Source organism: Phyllostomus hastatus, unplaced genomic scaffold, assembly GCF_019186645.2.
Source record: "Phyllostomus hastatus isolate PE091 unplaced genomic scaffold, TTU_PhHast_1.1 phas_contig_86, whole genome shotgun sequence".
NCBI lineage: Eukaryota > Metazoa > Chordata > Mammalia > Chiroptera > Phyllostomidae > Phyllostomus > Phyllostomus hastatus.
In genome coordinates, this window is record NW_025333977.1 from 47,837,401 (window position 1) to 47,861,841 (window position 24,441).

The window sequence follows — 24,441 nt, forward strand, 5'->3', positions numbered from 1 at the left end:
AATAGAGACAATATTTATTGGATTGCTCTGATGATTAAATGAGTTGGCAATACAAAACACTTACATGGATACTGGGCATATAGCAAGTACTCTGCAAATGTTGGCTCCTGTTAGGCTTGAATAACAATTCTGGCTGCAATCTGAGATGGGGAAGTCTGAGAATGGGTTCCATGTCCTCTAATTCTCTAGGGAGTTTGGTTCAGCATCTCCCAGGAAAGTGGCCCCTTTATGGAAGGCTCATGTTAAAATGACCCAGCCAGGAAGCATTAACAATGCTTCTAACAATAAAGCATTAGAGCTCTGTGTTTCACCCAAGAACAGCTACTGCCTTCCCTCAAGCCCAGTATTTCCCATTCTTCAGGTCAGTGGAGCCTGGACTGGCTCCCAACACTGCTCCCAGCTCAGCAGCCTCAGTGTGCATGCAGCTCCTCACACTCTCCTCAAATCATACCAACCCCATCTTCAACTTTCACTCTTATTATACTTCCTTTGCCTCAATGAGTGCACACCTTCTCTCTGTCATTACAAACTCCATCTCAAGCACTTGAGAACTGAGCAAGCTCCAAGTTTCCCAAAAGGATATGCTGGGCAACCCTAGTCCTTCAAGGCGTTCCACAGTGGGAGAGTTCTGCAGACACTGAAGTTTGGGAAACACCAGACATTATGTCCACTAAATTTCCTTCAATAATTATAATTCGATTTGCAAATTAAAAGCCTTAAGATATTATGCCATTCGGAAGCCTATTTAACTTTGTGTTATCCAGATTTTCAGAAACACATCTTGACTCTGAAACACTTTTCTGGAAAAAAAAAAAAAAGGTTTCTTGGAAGGAGGAACTGCTAAGCTGAGCCCTGGAGGAGTGGAATAGGGAAGCATGTGAAGGGAACAGAAAAGGAAGTCAGAAGATGGTCAACCTGATGTGGCAGGAAGGCAAGTCAAAGAGGGCTGAGTTTAAGATCTGAGGGCCACGGAAACCTCCTGAGGGCTTTAAGCAAGAGCTTATACCATCAGAATTGCATTTTGTAAACATCACTAACTCATTTTATAAAGATCACTAACTCTCACTAATGATCTTTATGTTTTGATTGGAGACCTATAGTAAACAAAACATGGTGCATTATTACCTAATATTTATAAAAAATTATAAAAGTTTTGTAAAATGGCTCTTCCTGTTACATGCACTGCCCGTTGATGTTTTCTATTATTTTTTCCTCTTTTTGGAAATCACTTTTGTGAAACTGTCCCATAGTTTAGGCAAAAAAAGATGGGGACCTGAACCTTGTAATACCTGAATATAAATGTGTTGAGGTCCCTCATCTTCTCCCTGGTGTGCTGAATGAATGAGTGATTTACTCTAAGACAGGCAGAAGAAACTATTCCTAATTCTTCTGCTAAGAAGCATTTAACACATTTAACCTCTGTCATGATTTCCCTTGTTTCTTGTCACAAGTAAGACATTATAATACTGTTGAGGACAAAGTAAGTTAGATTTATTTTGCTCCCTAGGATGGCACTGGGCACATTGGCAGATACAGCATGGGTGCTTCAAACACACTCATTGATTGTATTGCATTGCACAGAACTGATGAGTTTTCATCCATTGCAGGGCAAAGAAATTTAGCAGGCTGAGATACAGTAGCAAGCTTCACCTAACTATTGAGCATGTTTCTGCTGGTGTTGAGTCACCTGGAAAACAACTGTTCCTGTGCTCTGTTGGCTCAGGAATGAAGTGCCTACATTACAGGGAAGTGCCCTGGGCTTCTTGCTGCTTAATCCTCTGCAGTCAAACCTCCCAGAGTGTGAGGTCCAGGAAAACAGCCACCATGTTTGCATTCCTCTCCTTTTCTTCCCACAAGGTTCTCTACTGTGTTTCTGTCCTTTCCAGAGCTGCCGTCTGCTCTCACTTCTGAGGCCTTCCTGCTACAGGACTGGATCCAAAGTTGAGCTCAATCTCACCTCTTCCTCCTTGCTGTCTCTGAAAATGAAGGTTCTGTCCTTTATAGTTGAAGGGCTTCACTGCTAAACAGAGAGCAAGCCACAAACCATCAAATGTGGGCATCACAAAAAGAATCCCAGGATCTCACAAAGTGTTCTGTAGTGCCTAGAGTAGTCATTGGTGACCCTCACTCCTTCCTGAGGGTGAATTTCGCCAAGCCTCCCTTCCCCCATCATCACCTTTGTCCAGATAAGGTGTTCCACTTCCTGCTTGAAGGTCTGTAAAATGCAACTAATCATTGAACAATAAATGAGTTAGTCACCGTCCACGTATTTGAAGTCTCAGAAGGGTGACTATCTTTTAGTGTTTCTCCTTCTCTACACAGAAAATAAATGACCTCGGAACTCGCCTCACAGTTACTCACATCCCACATCATCTTAAAAAACCCTGGGAGAAAATGGAGTGTGGTCCATTGTATCCTTTAGTTTCAACCATTCACTCAGTTGGTATAGACTGTCAATTCCAGTTGCTAGTCTAAAAAATCTAAAACATCCGGACTGTGGGTTGACCAGTATTATTCAAATGTGGTACAATGTCATTCAGGGTGGTGACTTCTAGAGGCAGAAAGAAGGGGCACTGCCTTGTGCCAAGGTGGCATCTCCAGTGGTTAATTCAGCCCTTACATCCCTAGAAGCTTTGTCTTTTTCCAAAGGATTGCTCCCCAGACTCTCTAGGAAAGCTGGTAGGTTGTAAATACAGCTCATTAGCAACTGCTTGGAGTGATGGGAAACAATCCTTAGTGAAGTGATTACAGTTCTTATCTACTGCTGGTAGGGACACAGCTGGCTTTTCTTTCCTCCCATCTGCTTTTCTATATAGCTGACTTTTTTGCAAAAAGAAAAAATACATACATATATGATCTTGTAATAAGAAAAATATCACAATTGTTTATAGGTCAGAAAGAAGTATCTCTCACTGTATCCAGATACTGTATACATAGTACCATTCTACTGAAAATAATTTTTTTTAATTTCTAAAAGAGAAAATCTATTAGAAGGCCATAGCCTGGGTTTTGGTGACACAGTCTTGATTTAAAATTTTAGCTCCCCCATATAATGCTGGAATGACCTTGCATAATATACTTAGCCTCTCTGAGCTTGAGTGTCTTAACCTGTAGAAGAGGTGTACCTTCTTCACGAAGAGTGAGGAGCAGTTAAAGTGCTTCTTTGTGCTCAGTATATTGTGCACACTCAATAAACACTTACTGTTTCTCTTCTCACCCCAAACCTGACAGCTCCGAAAGTATCTCTACAGAGAAACCAGTACACACTTCTTAGAATCTTTAGAAGGAGCCTCATCGCCCATCCACACTGACTTCTCTGGAATCTGATCCACAGCTTCCTTGGCCAAAAGTCCCTGAGCCTTGGCAAAGTGCCCCTCACTGCTTCTCTGGGAGGGACAGAAAACCCCATTGCCTGACAGGAATCACCACCATCATAATAATAATTCTTTTTATTCAGCTAAAACTTGACTCCCTATAAAATTCTACCTATTGTTAATTCTAACCTCTAGACTTTCATTAAAGAATTAGCAGGCTCCCTGTTCCACTCCTTAGACCTTTGTAACACCAGTACCAAGCAGGTCATGGCCTAATGTACAGCTTGGTCTAGGCATGACAGAGAGCTTCTTCAGTGACACAAAGTATCACAAGTTAGTAACTGAATCTTGACCCTGGCCATTGCAGAGTTTGCAGTAGGGGTCCATCTTACTGCCTCCTTCATTCCCTAGCTGCTCTTCCAACTTTGCCTGCTTGGCCTCCAGTCTACTCTACAGTGTCCTTTCTCTCTTCTACCCAACACCAACATTCCTTTCCCCTTAGAAGGCAGAGGTTTTTATTCCTTCATGGAAGATGTAGTTGAACAGGATGATTGCAAAACCATTTTCTAATTCCACCATATCATGTAGGAAAAGAGATAGAACTTGATGCAGTAACAGGTATAGAAATACAGCAATCAGGCAATAAAATGAATAGTTACACAGATTTTATTGTTTAAAAAGTCCTATAGGCCTGAATTTAGTGTTAGTCAACTAGACCATTAAATTCTTACCTTTGTATTGAAGAAAACAGAATCTTTTTTGAATAATCCTTACATTTCAGGCTTGCAGTGGAAAAAACAAAGACACATACTGTCCACCACGAAGTACTTCAGAAACATCAGTTTAGCTAGGTTGTAATTGAATTTATACAGTGATTTATAAAGAGCCTTGGGAAAATATTTCTTTATTTGGGCAGGGACACTGCCAGATTAAAGGTGCAGTAGTTCCAAATGCTGTTTGTTCCAGCCCTGTGCCCGATTGCAACAATGTGAGTGTCTTGTCTGCATAGGTGGATTATTAACAGAGGTTATTGGTCTCCATGGCAAAATGACTGCACTGAACATAATCTCATTTATGGGAGTGCAAAAACAAAAAGGGGGGGCTCCAGGTCAGGGAGAATGTATAAATATCCATCGTCATCGAGGTTCTGCTGTATTTGAGAAGCTGAAGCAACTCCACGGACACAGTTCACAGGCTGATTTGCTTCTCTGCTCCAAATACGGATTGAATTGGGGACATTTACTAGAACCCTCTGGCCGACAACTTTGAAGAGACACTGTGAAGGAGGCAGTGAAGAGAATTTCTCCCAGCCCATCCCTGTACTCTTCCAGCATGTGCACTGGGAGCTGTGCCAAGTGCCTGGGGGGCACGCTGATTCCCCTCTCTGTTTTTGGCTGTCTGGCTAACATTCTGTTATTTTTCCCTGGAGGAAAAGTGATAGACGACAACAAATACCTTTCAGAAGAGGTCTGGTTTTTCGGAGGAGTATTAGGAAGCGGGGTCTTGGTGAGTAGGAAAGCCTTAAAATCCTCCTCGAGGAGATTTTTACCCCATTCTTCTATCAGGATACTTCATTGCTAACAACAGCCTAAGCATTGCATGATGAATGAAGTCAATGCCTTAATTTTTCCCTTCTCCATTAGCACCTGACAAGGAGACCATGCCCCCCAAATTTACTAAGTAATTTAAACTTGGGCTGGTAGTTCTCGAGGTTCAATTAAGTTCCAGGAATTATCTAAAGGCCACAGAATTTCTTTATTCTGACAGGACATGGTGCTGGGGTGAGAGCAGTATGTGGGGGGGGGTGCATGTAGAAATACACTTTCTAGCCAACTGATTGACTAAACACCCCCCAGATAGGCAGGTGTCAGTAGAATCTTCTTCCATCCATGCATGGATTTCTTACCTTTTTTTCTCAATAGAGATTGGGAACTTCTGCTTTAGAGAGAGGTACTTTTCATGACAATTGAGGACACATTTTTTTTCTTTTCCTAACCTACCATCTAAATGTAAATTTATGTTGTTAGATATTGAAATCTTGATCCATTGAAACTGCAGCATGGCCAAATGGCATCTAAATGTTCAATAACACTTGCCCACCCTATCAGCCATGCCCTGTTAGTCCCTTTGGCCACCAAATTCCAGGTCATAGCTGTGACTTCTCACACACACAGACAGGTATGAGTCTTCCTTTCACATCTCAGAGCCATTCTGAGTTGCTTCTCTTGCTCATAGATGCTCTTCCCCGCACTGGTGTTCCTGGGCCTAAAGAACAATGACTGCTGTGGGTGCTGTGGCAACGAGAGCTGTGGAAAAAGATTTGCGGTGAGTAATGGGGGCGGGGCGGGGGGAAGGGGAGGGTAGGGGGCCAGACATGAGAATTATTCCAGGGCACACTGTCCCCTGGTGTTAGGCATTTTGAGCTGAAGATGAGTAATCAACCCCAAGCAAGACTCTGGGGACAGCGGGTAAAGGGATAGAAATTAAATTCTTCCTGTGGACGGAAAGTAACAATAAAAGTACATTTTAACACACAAGTGCCCTCTTATTTATAGGGAATGAGTATCATTTTATATTTTAAAAACAAGCAGGGATGTCTGAGCCGGAGAGCTGCATGGTGCCATATAAAGAATGCAGGCTGAGAAGGGGACTGGACCTCTCCCTCAGCCATGAGAGGCCCTGAGACCTTAGACAAGTCATTTCCTTCTCTGGTCCATCAGTAAAAGGGAACATTCCCTTCCCAGTAGCCCCCTAAAGTCCCCATCCACATCATTGCTAGGTCTCTGTCTCAGTGCCCAGCTCTTCCCACTTCTCCCTGGATTTTGCCTCAGGACTTCTACCTTCATGTAGCCACCCATCTTTTTGCAGTGGGCAGAGAGATTAGGCATCACTGTTCTATGGTGGGGTGGGAAGAATTCTGGGACAGAGGGTCGGGCTTCACTTCCACAAATAGGCAGGTTACTATGCTGCTCTTTGCCTTCCTTTGCTCACCTGTAATAGGAGGAAGTTGGACTAGATCAGAATTTCCTAAGTTTGGGACACACTCTGCTTGTTGGTACATAGATGTGCTGTATTTTTCAATAACATGGAAAGTCATTCCTTTTCTCTTTCAACCCTTTGATTTTATCACACAAAATTCTTATTTTGATGGAAAGAAGTCTTGACTTTTTCTAAACATTTATAATCTCCCTTTCCAACAAAAAAAAACATGCATTCAACTCCACGAATGCAAGCAATATTAACGAAGAATTCAATGATATTGTGTTGTGTTTGCTGAAGATTCTAGTTTTCTATTCAGACAAATTAAAGAAAAGTATTAAGAGTTCAAGAAGTTGATATGACAAAGACAAAATAGAACTGGAATGAGAGAATGATGATGAGTAAGGCCAGCTCCTGCTCCACTCTCCCGAGGTTCAGTTGTCTACCTAAGAGACTCACGTACCCTAGTGATAAACTATACCCACTCACCTGAACTTCTTAAAGGGAGAGCTCTTCTTCTGAAACAAAATCATGTCATCATTCTTTGTAACCATATTTGCTCATTTGTGCCATCAAAAATATTTATTGAGCACACACAAAGGGCTGAGGCTGGTACATTGTGCATACCACATGGATTTCCATGTAAAATCAAAGATCATGCAAAGAAAACGATCACACCTTCTTCACATCATCTTGAGTCCCAAGTAAGCATGAATTATTATAATGACCTTTAAATCACAATTTACAAAGAGTTGTAAAATAACCACAGTTTGATCTGATTATACTATATGTATTAAATGTGATATTTTTAAGGAATTAAATAGGAAAAATATAAAACTAATTTTCCCTTTTAAATGTAATTCTGTTCAACTTGGGAGACTTGAAGGAATAAGTTGAAGATGAGAATTTGAAAAAGAACAGCAATTAAGGAAATTGGGTAAAAAGAAACAAGACTCACTTCTTACAGATCTACCAGCTCATTCCCTGATGCTGAATAGAGATGAAGATTAGCCCATTAAAACAAGGGGTTTTATTTGTTTATTCTTATTTTTTGTTTTACATACAACGAGAGCGAGAAGTGAAATAACATTCAAGGTATTGTACAAAGTTTGTTTTCTAGTTAGATTTATGTGAAGTCCAAGACAGAGGCTGAAAAGTCACACCTTTAAGTTTTATTATTATTTTTTTCTTCACCTGAGGACATGCTTATTGATTTCAGAGAGAGAGGAAGGAAGGAAGAGGGAGAGAAACATCAATGCAAAAGAGAAACATTGATTGGTTGCATCTCCTATGCACCCTGACGAGGGACCAAACCTGAAACTTAAACATGTGCCCCCTGACCAGACACTGAATTCATGACCTTTTGATTTATGGGATGACGCTCCAACCAACCAGGGCTGAAAAGTCATGTTTTTACAAGAACAGTTAAGTCAATATGATCTGAAACATATGGTGGGTCCAATTCAAGTTGTCCCTCTGAGCTCCCTAAACCACCCACTCATCCCTGAATACCTGATATGACCTGCCCTTGGTGTGATTGAGGGTGACACCTCCAAATGACTGGCTGATTGTCCACAGGCCGTGCTGGAACCGGTGGACAGCAGAACCATTTCTTGTTTTTGTCTTGTTTGTTTGTAATCCAGCTGCCAAATTTTAAAAATAGCATTCACTAAAAGTATGTGCATACCTTACATCTTTATCAAAAATTAAAATATTACCGTGGCAGTCCTAGGCGTGTGCTTGGCACGATGGCCTGTGCTGGGCAAGGCTGAGCCAGCCTTTGTTTAGCGTCCCTGTCCTGCCCCTAAGAGCCATGGACCCAGGTCGCTGCTCTGGTGCCCTGTTTCCTTATTGTTCTGAGGGTCTGGAGCAAAGCAATAACCATTTTATGAAGAAAGGTATTTACAAACATTTTATCAGACAAAAAGAAAGAAGCAACAGCATAATCTGATCGGTGCTATAACACGGAAAGATTTGAATTATGTCCCAAAGGCTCACAGCATTCTCCTCCAGGTGTTTAAGGAACACCGGGCTTCTGTGGAACATTGTTCAACAAACCCTGCTGGGCAGAAAGGCCCCGGAGCATAAACGCACCAGGCCATTTGTGTGGGGGGTGGGGCTAAGGCCTGTTGCAGTCTGAAGGCCTTCCTCTCTATCCTTCCCTTCCTTTCCTAGCCCCTCTCTCTCCTCTTCTTTGCTATATTTTTCTGGAATATTCTTCAGAAGTCAGCTGCATCATTCTCTTTCCTTTCTTTGGGTAGTAAAACCAGGAACAAGAATCGCCAGTAGAAGCAGGATGAGGTGACTGTAGACCTGAAAAAAATTGTAATTGATAGTTCATGGTGAAACCAGAAAATGGAGATACACTCTCCTCCAAGGAAGAGCAAGATGGGAACCCAGCCCCCATCTACCCTCTTCTGCCTTCTTCAATGAGCTGGACTAAGTGAGGGTGGGGGGGGGGCACTTCAAAGGACCTGGGTTTATTTTCAGGTCTCAACCTCTTCCTCCCATACTAGAGGTTCTTCTGCCCTGTGATCCTTTTTAAACATTGATCTCTCAGGGTTCAGTGGGACTGCTAATTAATTTCATCAGCTCATTCGTGTTAAGTATGTAAGTAAGTAATAGGAGCCTTTTGAAGGCCTTGACTCAAAGAGCATCTTTAATAATGGAAATGAAGGTAGACTGTTAAGGAAATATGTTAGGGGCAGGGACACATTTCAGCATCCTTTTTACATAGATAAGGGTCCATCCTGCCCATAGGCAGGGCCAGAGGGCTGATAGGCCTGTTGACATGAAGATTTCAGTCAGGCCCTAAAGGAGTGTTTCATTATAGAGTCCTCAGGAGGGCCCCTAGGGATGCCCCTTGTGTGAGCATTTCTGGGGTGGGCATTTCAGCTAGTTTGAGGGGTATTTAAGAAGAGAGTTCTTTTGAAATAATAATCTTCAAAGTAGAAATATAGTACGGAGACTCCTTCATCGTGATATTTTTTATGCTATAAAATTAATCATAGCACTTGCTACCTTTTATAGGAACATTGCAAGGTTTGGGGGAAGATGTATTAGTGTGCCAGGAAAGGGAGAGTAATACCAAGTGCCTTAGGTATCGAGGACAAATGTTCTCAATAAATGCTTGTTGGATGAATGAAGTAAATGAACACTCAGGAGGGATTTCAGGTGATTTCCAAACTTACAGTTTCAATTCTCATAAACCTTTCAGTTAGGCATTGAACACCCCACTTTATAAATAGGGAATCTGAGGCACATGACATTATCTTTCTGACTGTAACACTTGTCTCTGCCATCTGTCCCCACTTCCCTGGCATTGCTGAGGTACAAAATATAGGACATTACCATTTTAAGTGGGGTGGGGGAAGCAGGTAATCTCTATATATCTTTTAGCATAATTGGTAAGGAGGAACCTCCTTGTCTACCAGAGATGTTTCCGCAACATGTTGCTACTACCCAAGTCTCTAAACACCATGTCCCAAACCACCCATTTTTACTCCCTTCCCAGTCCCTAGTGCCTCTTTCCTCTGGTTCAGCAGACATTAGTACACACCTGACCAAGGACCCACTGTGGATGGGGACAGAGCTGGGGTCCTACCAAAGTGGTCTGCTCCCACAGCCCAACAGAAAGGGGAGTCTTAAAGCTGACAAGTGGTGAACTAAAGCGCATCTGATTAGAAGATATTTTTATCTCCCATTTCAAGGGAAGGGTTTACAGCATATACATAAACAAATTTCTTTATCAATGTGGACAGAACAGGTGTGTTGAACAGCCATAAGGGAGTTAGCATTTTTACTTTTGTTTTCCTCCTCAGGGTTATGCTTTCCATATTGTATTTGTAGAAATGAATGTGTCAGGATATGATAATAAAAATGTTATGATATAATAATAACATTACAAGTGCTTGCTAATGACGTGGGAAATTATCTGAAACGTGGATGTAAGCAAAAGAGATTTCTGGGTATCCCATCAGTGAAGTACTGGGCACTATCTATTGTAATAACCCACCTATCTGGGGTCATTTGATGTCCTATTCACTATTGATTAGACAATCTTATACATTATGGTCTCCCTCAGGCAGGTACCTTTTATTGAGCCTTATTTTACAGAATGGAAATGGAGGTCTCAGAAAATTAACTTACCAAGGTCAAAAGGGAGTAATAAGGACTCAGACCCAGAATGGTCTGCCTGTAATTCATGCCCATGACCATTGCACTCTAGTGTCCCTCTTTAGCATTTATTCATTTAGCTGAGGAAAAACATTTTCACAGCACAAAGACTACAAAGGAAGCTTCCTACTCCTGACTCCAGACTCTGGCTTCTTCTCTTCTTCTCCCCTAAACCCCATGAGTTACCGCTGTTCCCAATTATTGAGTCTTCTTCCAGAGATATTCCAAACCTGTTGTCTATTCACTTAAAAAAAACACCAATTTATAGCATCTGTTCTCTAACATATACAACTTGATCTCAATAACTTTTTAACATAAAAATTGTGTATCTTGAAACCCATGATAAATTAAAGTTATTCCATATTGCCAAATTTGACAATTTTTAGAGACTTCTGAACCTAAAATTACTTAAAACAAAATGATGTAAAGTGTACTTTGTGTGTTTCATCTGAAAACATGAAAAATAAATTTGGGGGTGATTGTTTTATTTATCTTAAGGTGAGCTATGATTTCAAATTGGAATGTCAAAACAGAACATGGCACTTGTAGTTTTATGAAGTTATGCTCAATGCCATATTGTCTTCAGATCACTTTATAAAGAAATTAAAATTATTGGTTCAATTGAGAGTCACTGTGTTCCTGTCCTCTATTACATGTCCCTCCCTCCTGAGAATAACTGTAACATTGTCCATGTGCAAGCATCCAAACCTGTACAGAATTTTTATGAGTTTATTGAAGCCACACTGAGGACATGCCAGGAAGCAAGGTCTCCAGTGCATCAAAAAAAGGACCACTGGTGTTCTTTCTTACTCATTGGGAATTAAGGAAGGAATATAAGGAAGATTAAATGAAGGCTGAAAGAAAGCAAGCAGGGCAAGGAAATCTCTGTGATTGGATTATAGGGTAATTAACAGGATTTGATGATTCCTTGAGGGAGGTTCTACCTCTGGGGGTCTGAAAAACAGGCATTTCCAAAGGCTGTTAACCTAGATGCACAAGGAGACTTACGACCTCGGTTAAGGGGAAGATAAGCCTTTTTTAGGCCTGTTGCATGCATACCCACCATGATCTGCCCAGTTAACAATTTGTGATCAGATCACCAGATGAGGTTACTTTTAGTTAGATTTATTATAGATCCCCATTTTAATCCACATCATAAATTCAATACAGACCATATTCATGCATTTGTTTAAAAGTTTAGTACAAAAAAATTAATTTTCAATTGTTCTAAACTATGCTGTCCAGTACATCAGTCACTATCCATGTGTAGCTGTTGAGCACATGGAATGTGGTTGATCTAAATTGAGATGTAACATAACTATAAAATACACACCAGATTTCAAAGAGTTAGTACAAAAAGAAGAAGGTAAAATATATCCTTGGTAACTTTTATATTAATTATATGATAAAATAATGATATTTTAGATATGCTGAGTTAAAGAAAATATACATACTTAAAAAAAGATTTAATGGTGGATACTAGATAATTTTAAATTATATATATAATTTTAAAAATATATTTTATATAGATCTAAATATATCTAAATATATATCTAAATATATATATATATATATATATATATATATACACACACACACACACACACACACACACACACACACACAGGGTGGGAAAAAAGAAGGTTTATAGTTGTGAGTACACAAAACACAGTTTATTCTTATATTATTACTTATTAATTATTGCATTATTTTCCATACAAACAACAACACACCCACTTTTGCTTGATCCTGTATATACAAATAACATAACTGTATTGACAATATTTACAGTGGAAACTTTTTGGTAAAGAGAAAAATCATCTCATTGATATTTTATGTTAACCTGGTTTTAAATTTATTTAGACTTGCCTAAAATATAGAATGTTGGCATTTGTACTGTTTTTGTGTCTATAAACATTTACTGGCTAAAATGTTCCAAGAGGGATATCTAAAGCCTCACTCAGTTCACACAGCAGTAATAGCACTAGTCAATTTCTCCTCTCACTACTAACAATAGATGTTGAAGTCTTGGGTTGCTTTAACTTAAGGGCCCTTCTAGAACTTTCCACCACTTTCTTATGTTTAACACAGGAAACTGAGGCCAGAGAGGTTGGAGCCTGGGTGATGCTGAGGGTTGGAGCCAGGTCTCCTTGGAGTTCCAAGTGCTTCCCTATAAATGCAGTCTTTCCTTTTCATTACAGCTATTTTAGATACTCTGACACTCTCAATCAGTAGTTTAATAATTCCTGACTAATGATTAGAAATCAAGTCAAGTAAGCAAAAAGAAATTTTTCCTCATATGCTGTTTTATTTCTCTGAGAAAACCAATGTCATTCACAGGGAAACTTGCACGAACAAGAGTGTCTGGTGTTAGTGGCAGTGTGTTGTGGAGGTGTGTGTTCAATTTAAGGAGTGGAGGGTACAGGACACTGGGAAGGGAGGGTAGACACCCCAGTTCACAATCTAGCTCAGCCACCTTCTAGACATGTGACTTGGGAAAGTCACAAGGTCAGAGCATGGGCTTTGGAAGCAGTGGCTGTGAACTCATCCCAGTCATGCCACTTTGCTCTTAGATTTAGAGCAATCATCTTAATTTCTAGTGGCCTCAGTTTTCTGTCTGGAAAATGTACATTATACTACCCACCTCACAGGTTTGCTGAGAAAATTAAATGGCATTATGTGTCCAAAGCTCTTATGGAATGAAACTATTTTTATTATCTAGAAAGTGAGATGTGCTCTAGATGGTTACTGAGATTTTCTTTTTTAAAAAAAATAATTATAAAAATATTTAACCATTTATTTAGTGGAAATTCTGGTTTTGGGTCACTTTTAACTATTTTTAAGAAGTGAGGAAACCCTTCCTTCCTAGAGACAGCCCACTCTATGATGAGAGACAGCCCACTCTATGATGAAAGTGTTTCAGAGCACTCAGATCTCTGCTCTGAAAGGCCAGGAATAATGTTAGAAGACCCTGACCTGAGTGTAAGTTTCCATGCTGCACTGGGACAATCTGACCCTTCCTAGAGGTAGACCATCTGAGTCTAACTGATCAGCTATTTCGAAGAAGCATGGAGGTGGCTCAGAGACAAAGGACTCCTTAGACAAGCTCTCTCAGAATAGGAATTACATTTCCTGAAGTGTTTTCTTGCAAGAACTCACACACAAAAGAAGGTTATAGGTTCCATGAGACTGAGAAACTCTGCAAATTACTATATATACCCTAATACAAAGCAATAATTAATATAAAACCAATTCTTAGTTTCCCATAAAGAAGTTTCAAAATAAGCTCTTGACTAACATTAATATGTAAACTTTCAGTGACATGTGCCTATTTTAAATCACATGTATTAAACATAAAGTAATTTTAATATATTCATTTTGAAATATGACTTTTACCCCCACTCATGTGTTTTTAATGTATTTATGCTTATGTAATATTAACATATTTGCTTCTGTTAAAGACACTTGTGGAGCCATCAAAAGTTTTCCACTGCATCTTTCTTCCATTTTAGTTTGGGCGTGCACTTTTGTATCCATGTATGATGCTGTCAGTGGAAATCTTATTCCTTCACAAATATTAATTCACATAAGACAAATGCCATATTCAAACATTCCTCTTGCAGGTATATATTAGTATTCCCTACAATCATAAATACTGTGTGTTCCTTTAGAACGCCCTAAAAGGCTTGTTAGCTATAATAGCCAGTACTATGAATTATAAGGTCAACTTTCCTAATTAATAAATGTGTTAAGAAAATTTTCAATTAGTTCTGTCATCTAGCATTAATTGGGTTGTATCTGACAAATGTCCTCCCCATGCTCTACTCGGTTTTCAAAATAGACATTTGAGGAAGTGACCGATTGCCTGATAGGTGAAATTAAGGCTCAAATCTAACACAATTCCCTCAGGTCTGAAGGATAATCTGAAAGTTAATAATTTTCTTGTATTTTTGCATAAGTAATATGTTCCCTTTCTGAAATTTCACACATGTAAGTATATCACAAAGATTCTTAGACATACAATAGGAATAAACCCTATTTAACTTTATATAATTCCTCAATTTCAAAAATTATTCAAGAAAAGATCCTTTGGAAAAGATACTGCTGTTCTAATATGATAAACTGAACAAAATTTTCATTCATTCATGACCTAGATTTTATTCACAAATGTTCTCAATGGTGAGAGTGGACTTAGGATACTCTAAACATAAAAATCAAGAAAAAAATCTAAATAATAAATAATATAAAACCTTAGTCATTTAAAACATCCAACAGGTATTTGTCCAGTGTCTTTGATAAGCCAAGAAGAAGAAAAATTGAACAATGTCCTAACTAGCTTCAAAGAATTCACTGCTCAGGGCTTTAAGGAGGTTGTGCTTAGGATGGGGAAGACAGATATAAAAAGCTACACATTTGAGTCTTCAGGCATTGTGCTGTGATAGAAGTTTAGATAGTCAAGTACCTGAGATAAGAGGTATTAAGGAGGGATTGGTACATTCTATTTAAGAAGTCAGACAAGGCTTCATAAGGCATATGGGGCCATAGCTCAGTCTGGAAGGTTGCACCAAAAACACATTTATATATGATACAAAAACAAATATGAACAAAAGTGAAACTTCATTGTCACATAGATTTCAATTGTCCAGGCACAACCTGGTCCTCTCTTTCAAATCCTATTTCCCAAATATACATCGTGATAAGATTGTTAGTAATACATGTAGGGGAAAGGGAAGTACCTGACATTTAACTTAGGTTATCACATCTAATTTTCTCAACATACCTTTAGGTAAGCTTTATCATGCCCATTTTATAGATGGAAAAACTAAGATCCTGAGGAAACATACATTATGCAGAGTTATCACACAGAAAAAAGTGACAATCCTGAGATTTGAGTCTGGATATTCTGACTTGAAAACTTTTGGGCTTTGCAAGCGGAAACCATCTAAAGATCTCTTTTAGCTCATACCAAGTAGCAGGGCACAGGCAACAGGAGAACTTGGCTTGAACAAGAAGCCCTCCTAAGAGCCATCAATACACATGGTGGCCAGCTTCATGACCACAGCAAAGTACCACCCAACCACCTTTACAAGAGACACAACCAATGGGCAAAATGAGCAGGCACCAGAACCCAACCAAAGCAAATCTTGCTTTAGCCTCAGCACCTTCACATGGCTTTTTCCCTGTAGCCACAGTCAGTCCTCACAACATATCTTCCTGAGGCTCAATCCCTCCAAATGATATTCCAATAGCACTCAATGCTCAACTGCAATAAGAGGGCACACACAACCCACACAAGGGACAAACTTGAAGCACACAGCTCAGGTGAAAAGAAAGACACTGGACCTCATAGGACACTTAACTACCTAAGGCCATTCTACCAAGAATGGCAAAAGTAGCAGCTCTACCTAATACATAGGAACTAACACAAGAAGGCAGCCAAAGTGAGAAAAAAACAAAAATGTCTCAAATGAAAGAGCAGAACAAAATTCCAGAAAAGGAGCTAAACAAAATGGAGACAAGCAATCTACCAGATGGAGAATTTAAAACACTGGTTACAAGGATGTTCAATGATCTCAGCAAGAACTTCAACAAGGAGATAGGAAACCTAAAAATGGAGATAGAAAACATAAAATAAAACCAAAAATAAGGATAAGAATTATAGTGCAGTAAATACCTAAGCTAGCAACATAGTTATGTATTATCAAGTATTACATACCCTATATAACTGCACGTGTTATACTTTTATACCATTGGCAGTGTAGAATGTTTGTTGACACCAGCATCCCCACAAACACATGAGAAATGTGTTGCACTAGAGGTTGTGAGGCTATGGCATCAATGGGTGACAGTAAATTTTCACTTCTATTACAATCCTATGGAATCATCATCATATATGCAGGCCTGTTGTTGACCAAGACATCATTATACAGCACATGAATGCAAAATATTAGTAAACCAAACCCAGCACAATATTAAAACAGTTGTGCATCATTACCAAATGGAGTTTATTTCAGATATGTAAGGATGATTCATTATTAAGAATTCTATTAATAAAATTTACCTTAAAGACCAATAATAAAAAAAAAGCCCTGGTTGGTGTGGCTCAGTGGATTGAGCGCCAGCCAGTAAACCAAAGGGTCGCTGGTTCAATTTCCAGTCAGGGCACATGCCTGGGTTGTGGGCCAGGTCCCTGGTGGGAGGCGCTCAAGAGGCAACCACACATTGATGTTTCTCTCCCTCTTTTTCTCTCTCCCTTCCCCTCTCTCTAAAAATAAGTAAACAAAATCTGTTTTAAAAAAGATTAATAAAAAAGAAAACATAAAAAAGAACCAGTCAGAAATAATGAATAAAAATAATTGAAATGAAGAATACACTAGAAAAAATCAACAAGTTAGATGAAGCATAAGATAATATCTTCAGTGGAAAAATAAGGAAGCAGAAAACAGCAGCAAAAACAGAAGAAATGTAAAAATATGAGGATAGTTTAAGGGGCCTTTGGGACAACATGAAGCATACCAACATTAGTATCATACAGGTAACAGAGGGAAAAGGAAAAGAATAGTAAACTGAAAACCTGTTTGAAGAAATAATGACAAAAAATTGCCTTAACCTGGAGAGAAAATAGACATGCAGTCCCGGGAAGTGCAGAGTCCCAAAAAAGATGAACTCAAAGAGGCCTATACCAAGACACATCATAATTAAAAAGCCAAAAGAGAATCTTAAAAGCAGCAAAAGAAAAGCAGTTAGTTAGCTACAAGGGAGCTGCATAAGAGAGTCAGTTGATTTCTCAATAGAAACTTTGCAGGCTAGAGGGATTGGCAGAAAATATTTAAAGTGATTAGAAGCAAGGATCTACAACCAGGATTACTCTACCCAGCAAAGCTATCATTTAGAATCAAAGGACAGATAAAGAGCTTTGCAGACAAGAAAAAGCTAAAGGAGTTCATCTCCACAATCCATATTACAAGGAATCTTAAAGGGACTACTTTTAAAAGGATAGAAGAAAGATAAAAAATATGTATAATAAAATACCAATAACTACATATTTATCAACAATTACTTTAAGTGCAAATGGAATAAATACTCCAATCAAATGACATAGGGTGGCTAAATGGTTAGGAAAATAAGACCAATTCATATGCCACCAACAAGATATTCTCTCAGATCAAAAGGCACACACAGACTGAAAGAAGAGGGATGGAAAAAATATTCATAAAAATGAAAACTAAAAAAAGCTGGGGTAGCAATACCGGTACCAGACAAAACAGACTTTAAACAAAGGTTATAACAAAAGGCAAAGAAGGAGCCAGCAATTCCACTTCTGGATATTTATTCAAAGAAACTCAAAACACTAATTTAAAAAGATATATGCACCCCTATGTTTATTGTAGTGTTGTTTACAAAAACTAAGATAAGGAAGCAACCTAAAAGTGTCCATCAATAGACAAATGAATAAGGAAGAAGTGATACTATATATACAATGGAATATTACATGGCCATAAATAGAATGAAATCTTACCATTTGTGACAGCATAGATGGACCTAAACGGTATTATGTTAAGTAAGGTAGTCAGAGAAAGACACACACCAGTGATTTCACTTATATGTGGAATTTAAAAAACAAAATAAATGAGCAAACAAAACAGAAACAAACTCAGATACAGAAAACAAGCTGATGGTTGCCAGATGGGAGAGTAGTTGAAGCGTAGCATGAGTGAAAAGGAGGAAGGGATTAAAAAGTACAAATTGGTAATTACAAAATAGTCATGGGCTTGTAAAGTACAACATAGAGAATATAGTCATAATATTGTAATAACTATGTATGTTGTTAGATGGGTACAATATTTATTGGGGTGATCACTTAGTAATTATATGTGATTAATCATTATATGTGATTAATCATTGTGGTATGCCTGAAAGTGGTATAATATTGTACAACTGTAAATTTAAAATAAATATTATTTTTAAGAAAAATAAACTTTTTCACTTTGAAGTACACCTTCATGTCACCAAAGTAATAGAAGCGATCTTTTTCCACCTTTATTTCCAAAATTATTATGTTTCCATGCTATTTTCCTATTGCTGTTTAGAAGAGACATTACATCCATGGGCCTAATTTTTTTTTTAAATATACTATATGAATTTTGCCATTACAGTTGTCCCAATTTTCTCCTTTGCCCTGCTCCACCCAGCACCTCCCACTCCCTCAGACTATCCCCACATCATTGTTCATGTCTGTGGGTCATGCGTATAAGGTCTTTAGCTATTCCATTCCCTATATTATATTTTACATACCAATGGTTGTTCTGTAACTACCTATTTGTACTTAATCTGCTCACCTCTGCACCCATTCCCTTACAGACCCCTCCCATCAGCAAACCATCAAAATGCTCTCTGTATCCATGATTCTGTCTCTGTTCTTGTTTGCTTAGTTTCTATTTTTAGATTCAATTGTTGATAGATATGTATTTTTGTTATTTTGTTGTTTGTAGCTTTGATCTTCTTTTACTTAAGTAATCCCCTTTAACATTTCATATAATAATAGTTTTTTGATAATGAACTCCTTTAGTTTTTCTTGTCTGGAAAGCTCTTTATCAGCCCTTTGATTCTAAATGATAGCTTTGCTGGGTAGAGCAATCTTGGCTGTAGATTCCTGCTTTCCATGACTTGGAATATTTCTTGCCAGTCCCTTCTAGCCAATGAAGTTTCTTTTGAGAAACCAGCTGACTGTCTTATGGAGCTCCCTTGTAGCTAACTAACTGCTTTTCTCTTGCTGCTTTTAAGATTATCTCTGTATCTTTAACTTTTGGTATTTTAATATTATGTGTCTTTTTTAAGTATATCTTATTGAGTATGCTATTATAATTGTTCCATTTTTTCTCCCTTTTATCCCCCTTCACCCTGCATCCAACTCCCACTGGTATTTCTCACCACCCCTTAGTTCATGCGCATGGGTTGTACATATAAGTTATTGGGCTTCTCCATTTCCCATACCATTCTTAATAGCCCCATGTTTATTTTGTATCTACCAATTATGCTTCTTATTCCTTATACCTTTACCCCCTTCCCCTCTCCCCCTCCCCAATGATAACCTTCTATGTGATCACCATTTCTATGATTCTGTTCCTGTTCTAGTTGTTTGCTTAGTTTGTTTTTGTTATTGTTTTTTAGGTCCAGTTGTTGATAGTTGTGATTTTGTTGTCATTTTACTGTGTATAGTTTTGATCATTCTTTTTCTTAGATAAATCCCTTTAACATTTCATGTAATAAGGGCTTAGTGATAATGAACTCCTTTAACTTGACCTTATCTGGGAAGAACTTTGTCTGCCTTTCCATTCTAAATGAGAGCTTTGCTGGATAGTGATCTAGGTTGTAGGCCCTTACCTTTCATGACTTTGAATATGACTTCTTTCCAGTTGCTTCTTGCCTGTAAGGTGTTTTTGAGAAATCAGCTGGAAGTCTTATGGGAACTCCTTTGTAGGTAACTCTCTCCTTTTCTGTTACTGCTTTTAAGATTTTTTCTTTGTCTTTAATCTTAGATAATGTAATTATTATGTGTCTTCATGTGTTACTCCTTTGGTCCAATTTCTTTGGGACTCTCTGGGCTTCCTGGACTTCCTGGAAGTCTATTTCCTTCACCATATTGGAGAAGTTTTCCTTCACTATTTATTAAAATAAGTTTTCAATTTCTTGCTCTTCCTCTTCTCCTTCTGGCACCCCTATGATTTGGATGTTCCTAAGCCTCTCCTCATTTTTTTGAATGCTTGTTTCTTCATTCTGTTCTACATGAATGTTTATTTCTTCCTTCTGTTCCAAATCATTGATTTGAGTCCCAGTTTCCTTCTCTTCACTGTTGGTTCCCTGTATATTTTTCTTTATTTCACTTTCATGGACTTCATATCTTCCTTTATTTTATAGCTGTACTCAATCATTAGGATGTGAGTATCCTAATCACCACTGTTTTGAACTTTGCATCTGATAGGTTGGCTATCTCCTCCTCACTTAGTTCTTTTCCTGGAGTTTGACCTGTTCTTTCATTTGGGCCATATTTTTTGGTCATGGTGTACCTGTAGCATTGTAAGGGGTGGAGCCTTAGGTATTTATCAGAGTGGGACAACTCACTTTGCTTCATAGTGGCACTGTCTGTGGGGGAGGAGTCAGAGAGGGAATACTGCTGCTTGCTCAGCTCTCAATCCATTTTCAGTCCCTTCCCCCACCACCCACAAGTGAATGGTGCCCTTCCAGGTACTGCCTTGGTGCTGATTCTTGTGTGGGTGGGCTTGTGTACATTCTAGGACCCCACTGGTCCCTCAGATGGACTCTCCTGAGAGACTGGCTGTTTCTTCTGCTACCACAACTCCCACAGATTTTTACAGCCAGAGATTATGAGGCCTTATTTTTTCCTGTGATGGAACCCTGGGCTGTGTGGCCTATCTTGCTCCCTAGTTGTTCCTCCTGGCTTATCCACATGTGAACGTGGGACCACCCAGTCCACAGCCAATGGGTTGCCTGCCCAATCCATCTCCTTGCCACATGTCCTCTCCACCCCAGGTGCCTGTCTCTACCCCTCCTACCAATCTGGATGAATTTTTCTTCTTTAACTCCTTGGTTGTCAGACTTCCATACAGTTCTATTTTCTGGCAGTTCTGGTTGTTTTTTGTTTTTAATTTGTTGTTGTCCTTCTTCTGGTTGTGCAAGGAAGCAAAGGGCATTTACCTATGCATTTATCTTAGCCAGAAGTCCCCCCAAATGACCTTTCTTTTCTCCACTGAGGGAGAGAATTAGTCCTCACCAGGCCACAACCTCTCTGCAGTCATAGGAGGCCCAACTAATTATGATGTGTCTTGAAGTGGTCCTCTTTGCATCCATCTTGTTTGGGACTCTCTATGCTTCCTACTTGCATGTCTATTAACTTCACCAAATTAGGGAAGTTTTCTTTCATTATTTTCTCAGATTTTCAATTTCTTGTTCTTTCTCTTCTGACACACTTATGATGCGAATGTTGGACCACTTGAAGTTGTCCCAGAGGCTGCTTATACCATCCTCATTCTCTTTATTCTGTTTTCTTCTCAGTGTTCTGATTGGTTGTTTGTGGTTTTTTATGTTCCAAATCATTGATTTGATTCTCAGCTTCATCTAATCTACTGTGGTTTCCCTGTAATTGTTCTTTATTTCAATTAGTGTAACCTTAGTTTCTGACTAGCTCTTTTTTATGCTGTTGAGGTACTCACTAAGTTCCTTGAGCATCCTTATGACCAGTGTTTTGAAGTCTACATCTGACAGATTCCTTATCTCCATTTTGTTTATTTCTTTTTCTAGAGTTGTGATCTGTTCTTTCAATTGGGCCAAGTTTCTTTGCCTATTTATTTTGGCCACCTCCCTGTGTTTGTTACTATGTATTAGGTAGAGCTGCTATGATTCCTTGTCTTGGTAGCATGACCTAATGTAGCACATATTCTGTAGGGTCCACTGGCACATCATCCCCTATCAGCCAAGCTGGATACTTGAGGTGCACCCTTTGTGTGGGCTGTGAGTACACCCTCCTCTTGTAGTTCACCTTGGTTGCTGTTGGCAGGTCAATGGGAAGGATTTACTTAGGCTAGTCAGCTGCAAGGACTGTCTGTGACCAATAAACCCCACCCTCTGTGGAGGATCAGCTGTGCAGGGCAGGGTGTTGGTACTACAACATGGTCTGTAGCTGTTTGCTGGGTGTGCAGAGCTATGCAAATTCAGCTCCCACCTGTTTCTGCCCAGAGCTACCACGTATGAGCTAAAAGCAATCTGGGATGGCTGCTACTTACACTGGTTTTGGAGATTCTCAAGGAAAACCAAGCTGTCAATGTAAGCTGACTGCTGCTAGTGCCAGGTCTGGGGCCACTTAGCAAGAGGTACAGGGACTGGGGGCTCACTGAGGCCAGCTGTTGCTTGTTTAGGAGGAATTAGGAACTTGTGAAGCCTGGGCCAAGACCAGCCATTCATTCATCCAGAAAAGCCACCGTTAACAGCTTGGGTAGGCCCTTTATTTGTGTGGGACAAAGCTTCCAGAGATCTCCAGCGTTGGGCAAACAGTGTTAGCCAGGTTGATGGAGTCTCAGATATGATGCCTGCCTACCTGCTGGCTCTGTGGCTCTCAGGAGGAGGGGCTCACTCCAAAAAAGGATAATGGTGTCTTCCCACCTTTCTGTCTGGGAGAAGGCTGTCCATCAGCTCTGCCTTGATGTCATACACTTCAGCTCCTCCCTGTATGCCACTGGTTACTTTCATGTTGCTACCCCAGTGCGGGAACTCAGAGGGAGTGAGTCTAGTAAGTCCATTGTGAGTTCTTTAAGGGGCACTGCCTAGGACTCCAGAAGTTCTTTCACTGATTCAACCCCTGCCGGTTTTGCAGCTAGAAGTTATGAGGACTTATCTTCCTGGCACTGCAGCCCTGGACTGAGGGGCCTGGGTTGGGTCTGGGACTCCTCACTCCTGAGATATCCCTTCTGAATTTTTATCCATCCACACGTGGGTATGGTACCAGCCTGTTTTGCATCTCCTTTCCTCTTATTGGCCTGATGGGTATAGTTTCTTTAATTCCATTGTTGTTAGACTTCCATTCAACTCAGTTTCTGATGGTTCTGAGTGATGGTTGTTCTATAGTTTAGTTGTAATTTTGATGTGGTTGTGGGATGAGATGAGCCATGTTTTCCTGTGCCACCATCTTGACTGGAAGTTCAGGATGAGTTTCCTTGAGCGTAATTTTTTTTCATCTGTAAGAGACAGCTTGCTTGGATAGGCTCCAGGATTTTATTTTTCTGCTTTATTATTTAATTTTGTAATTTAAAAAAGCTGTTAGTACAATCTTTTTTTTTACTAAGTAATCTCTGTCATATAAAAATATTTAAAAGAACTGAAATTGTTGGACTTGTTTAACCCAACAAAGAGAAAATTTTCAGAGGGCAGAAGAAGTAGACAGATATAAAATATAAACTACCCTTATTTAAGATATAAAGTGTCCAGATATTTTTAAGGCTCCTATCACATGGATGAGAGGTTGAACTCAATCTTTTTGACCTCAAGGAATGTTAACTATAACCAATGAGGAGAATTTCTAGACTCCTGCCCTTTCTCATAAACATAACTTGCTTGCTATATAAGACAACAGAGTAACTTAGGCTCAATCAGATGATAGAACAGAAAACTTCTATGATTACTTTCAACTGTAAAATTCTTTGATTCTATAATAGACTAGTCTATATTACCTGTAAAGGAGATTCTATACTTAACGAGATTGAAAACCCTGGTTCAGAGGCATCAAATTGTAAGTAGCGCTTTAGTCATCAATCAATAAATGAAAAAGATATGGGCATGAGATAAAGAAGGGACATGAGACACCAAATTTCATTCTAGGAGATTCCAGAGTTCCCATTTCCTGTGAACACTGCCTTCTGTCTGCAATGGCCATGCCCGAAAAACAGGCGGGTTATGTGTGTTGAGACCAACATATGGACCACCTTAAGAACCTGACTGTTTCTCTCCTCTTTCAGATGTTCACCTCCACAATATTTGCTGTGATTGGATTCTTGGGTGCTGGGTACTCATTTATCATCTCAGCTGTCTCCATCAACAAGGGTCCTAAATGTAACCTGGGCAATGCCACGTGGGACTATCCCTTCCACAATGGGTAAAGTATACGCTGCAATGCCCACTTGCCATTACAAGGGGCACAGTCAGATAAATGGCCTAAGGAGAGAGACTGCACATATACTGTCACCTTAATTTACAAGTCTCAGCCATGTTGCTCTTTCAGGCAGAGCTGGAGTTGTGGACTGCAGTTAAGTTGAACAAGACCTCACCCCTAATCTCACCTCTAACTGCTGTTCTGACAGAGACCAGGAGCAATAATGAAAGAGGGCACCTCAGCTGGCCTGAGGGAAGGAGATTTGTGGTGTCCTCAATGACAACCAAAACTTATTAGCTGACACATGAGACA

The 24,441-nt window shown here is 39.4% G+C and overlaps 1 protein-coding gene across 1 annotated transcript in view; it reads left to right on the forward strand.

Annotated features, from left to right (window-relative positions):
- Window positions 1–4,402: 4,402 nt before the first annotated feature.
- Window positions 4,403–24,441, forward strand: part of LOC123827225 (transmembrane 4 L6 family member 4) — a 31,641-nt gene continuing 11,602 nt past the window's right edge. Inside the window, exons 1-3 of the mRNA XM_045851665.1 lie at window positions 4,403–4,820; window positions 5,550–5,639; window positions 23,996–24,132. Coding sequence (XP_045707621.1) covers window positions 4,647–4,820; window positions 5,550–5,639; window positions 23,996–24,132 — 401 coding nt within the window. The 5' untranslated portion in view covers window positions 4,403–4,646. The remainder of the gene's footprint in view (window positions 4,821–5,549; window positions 5,640–23,995; window positions 24,133–24,441) is intronic.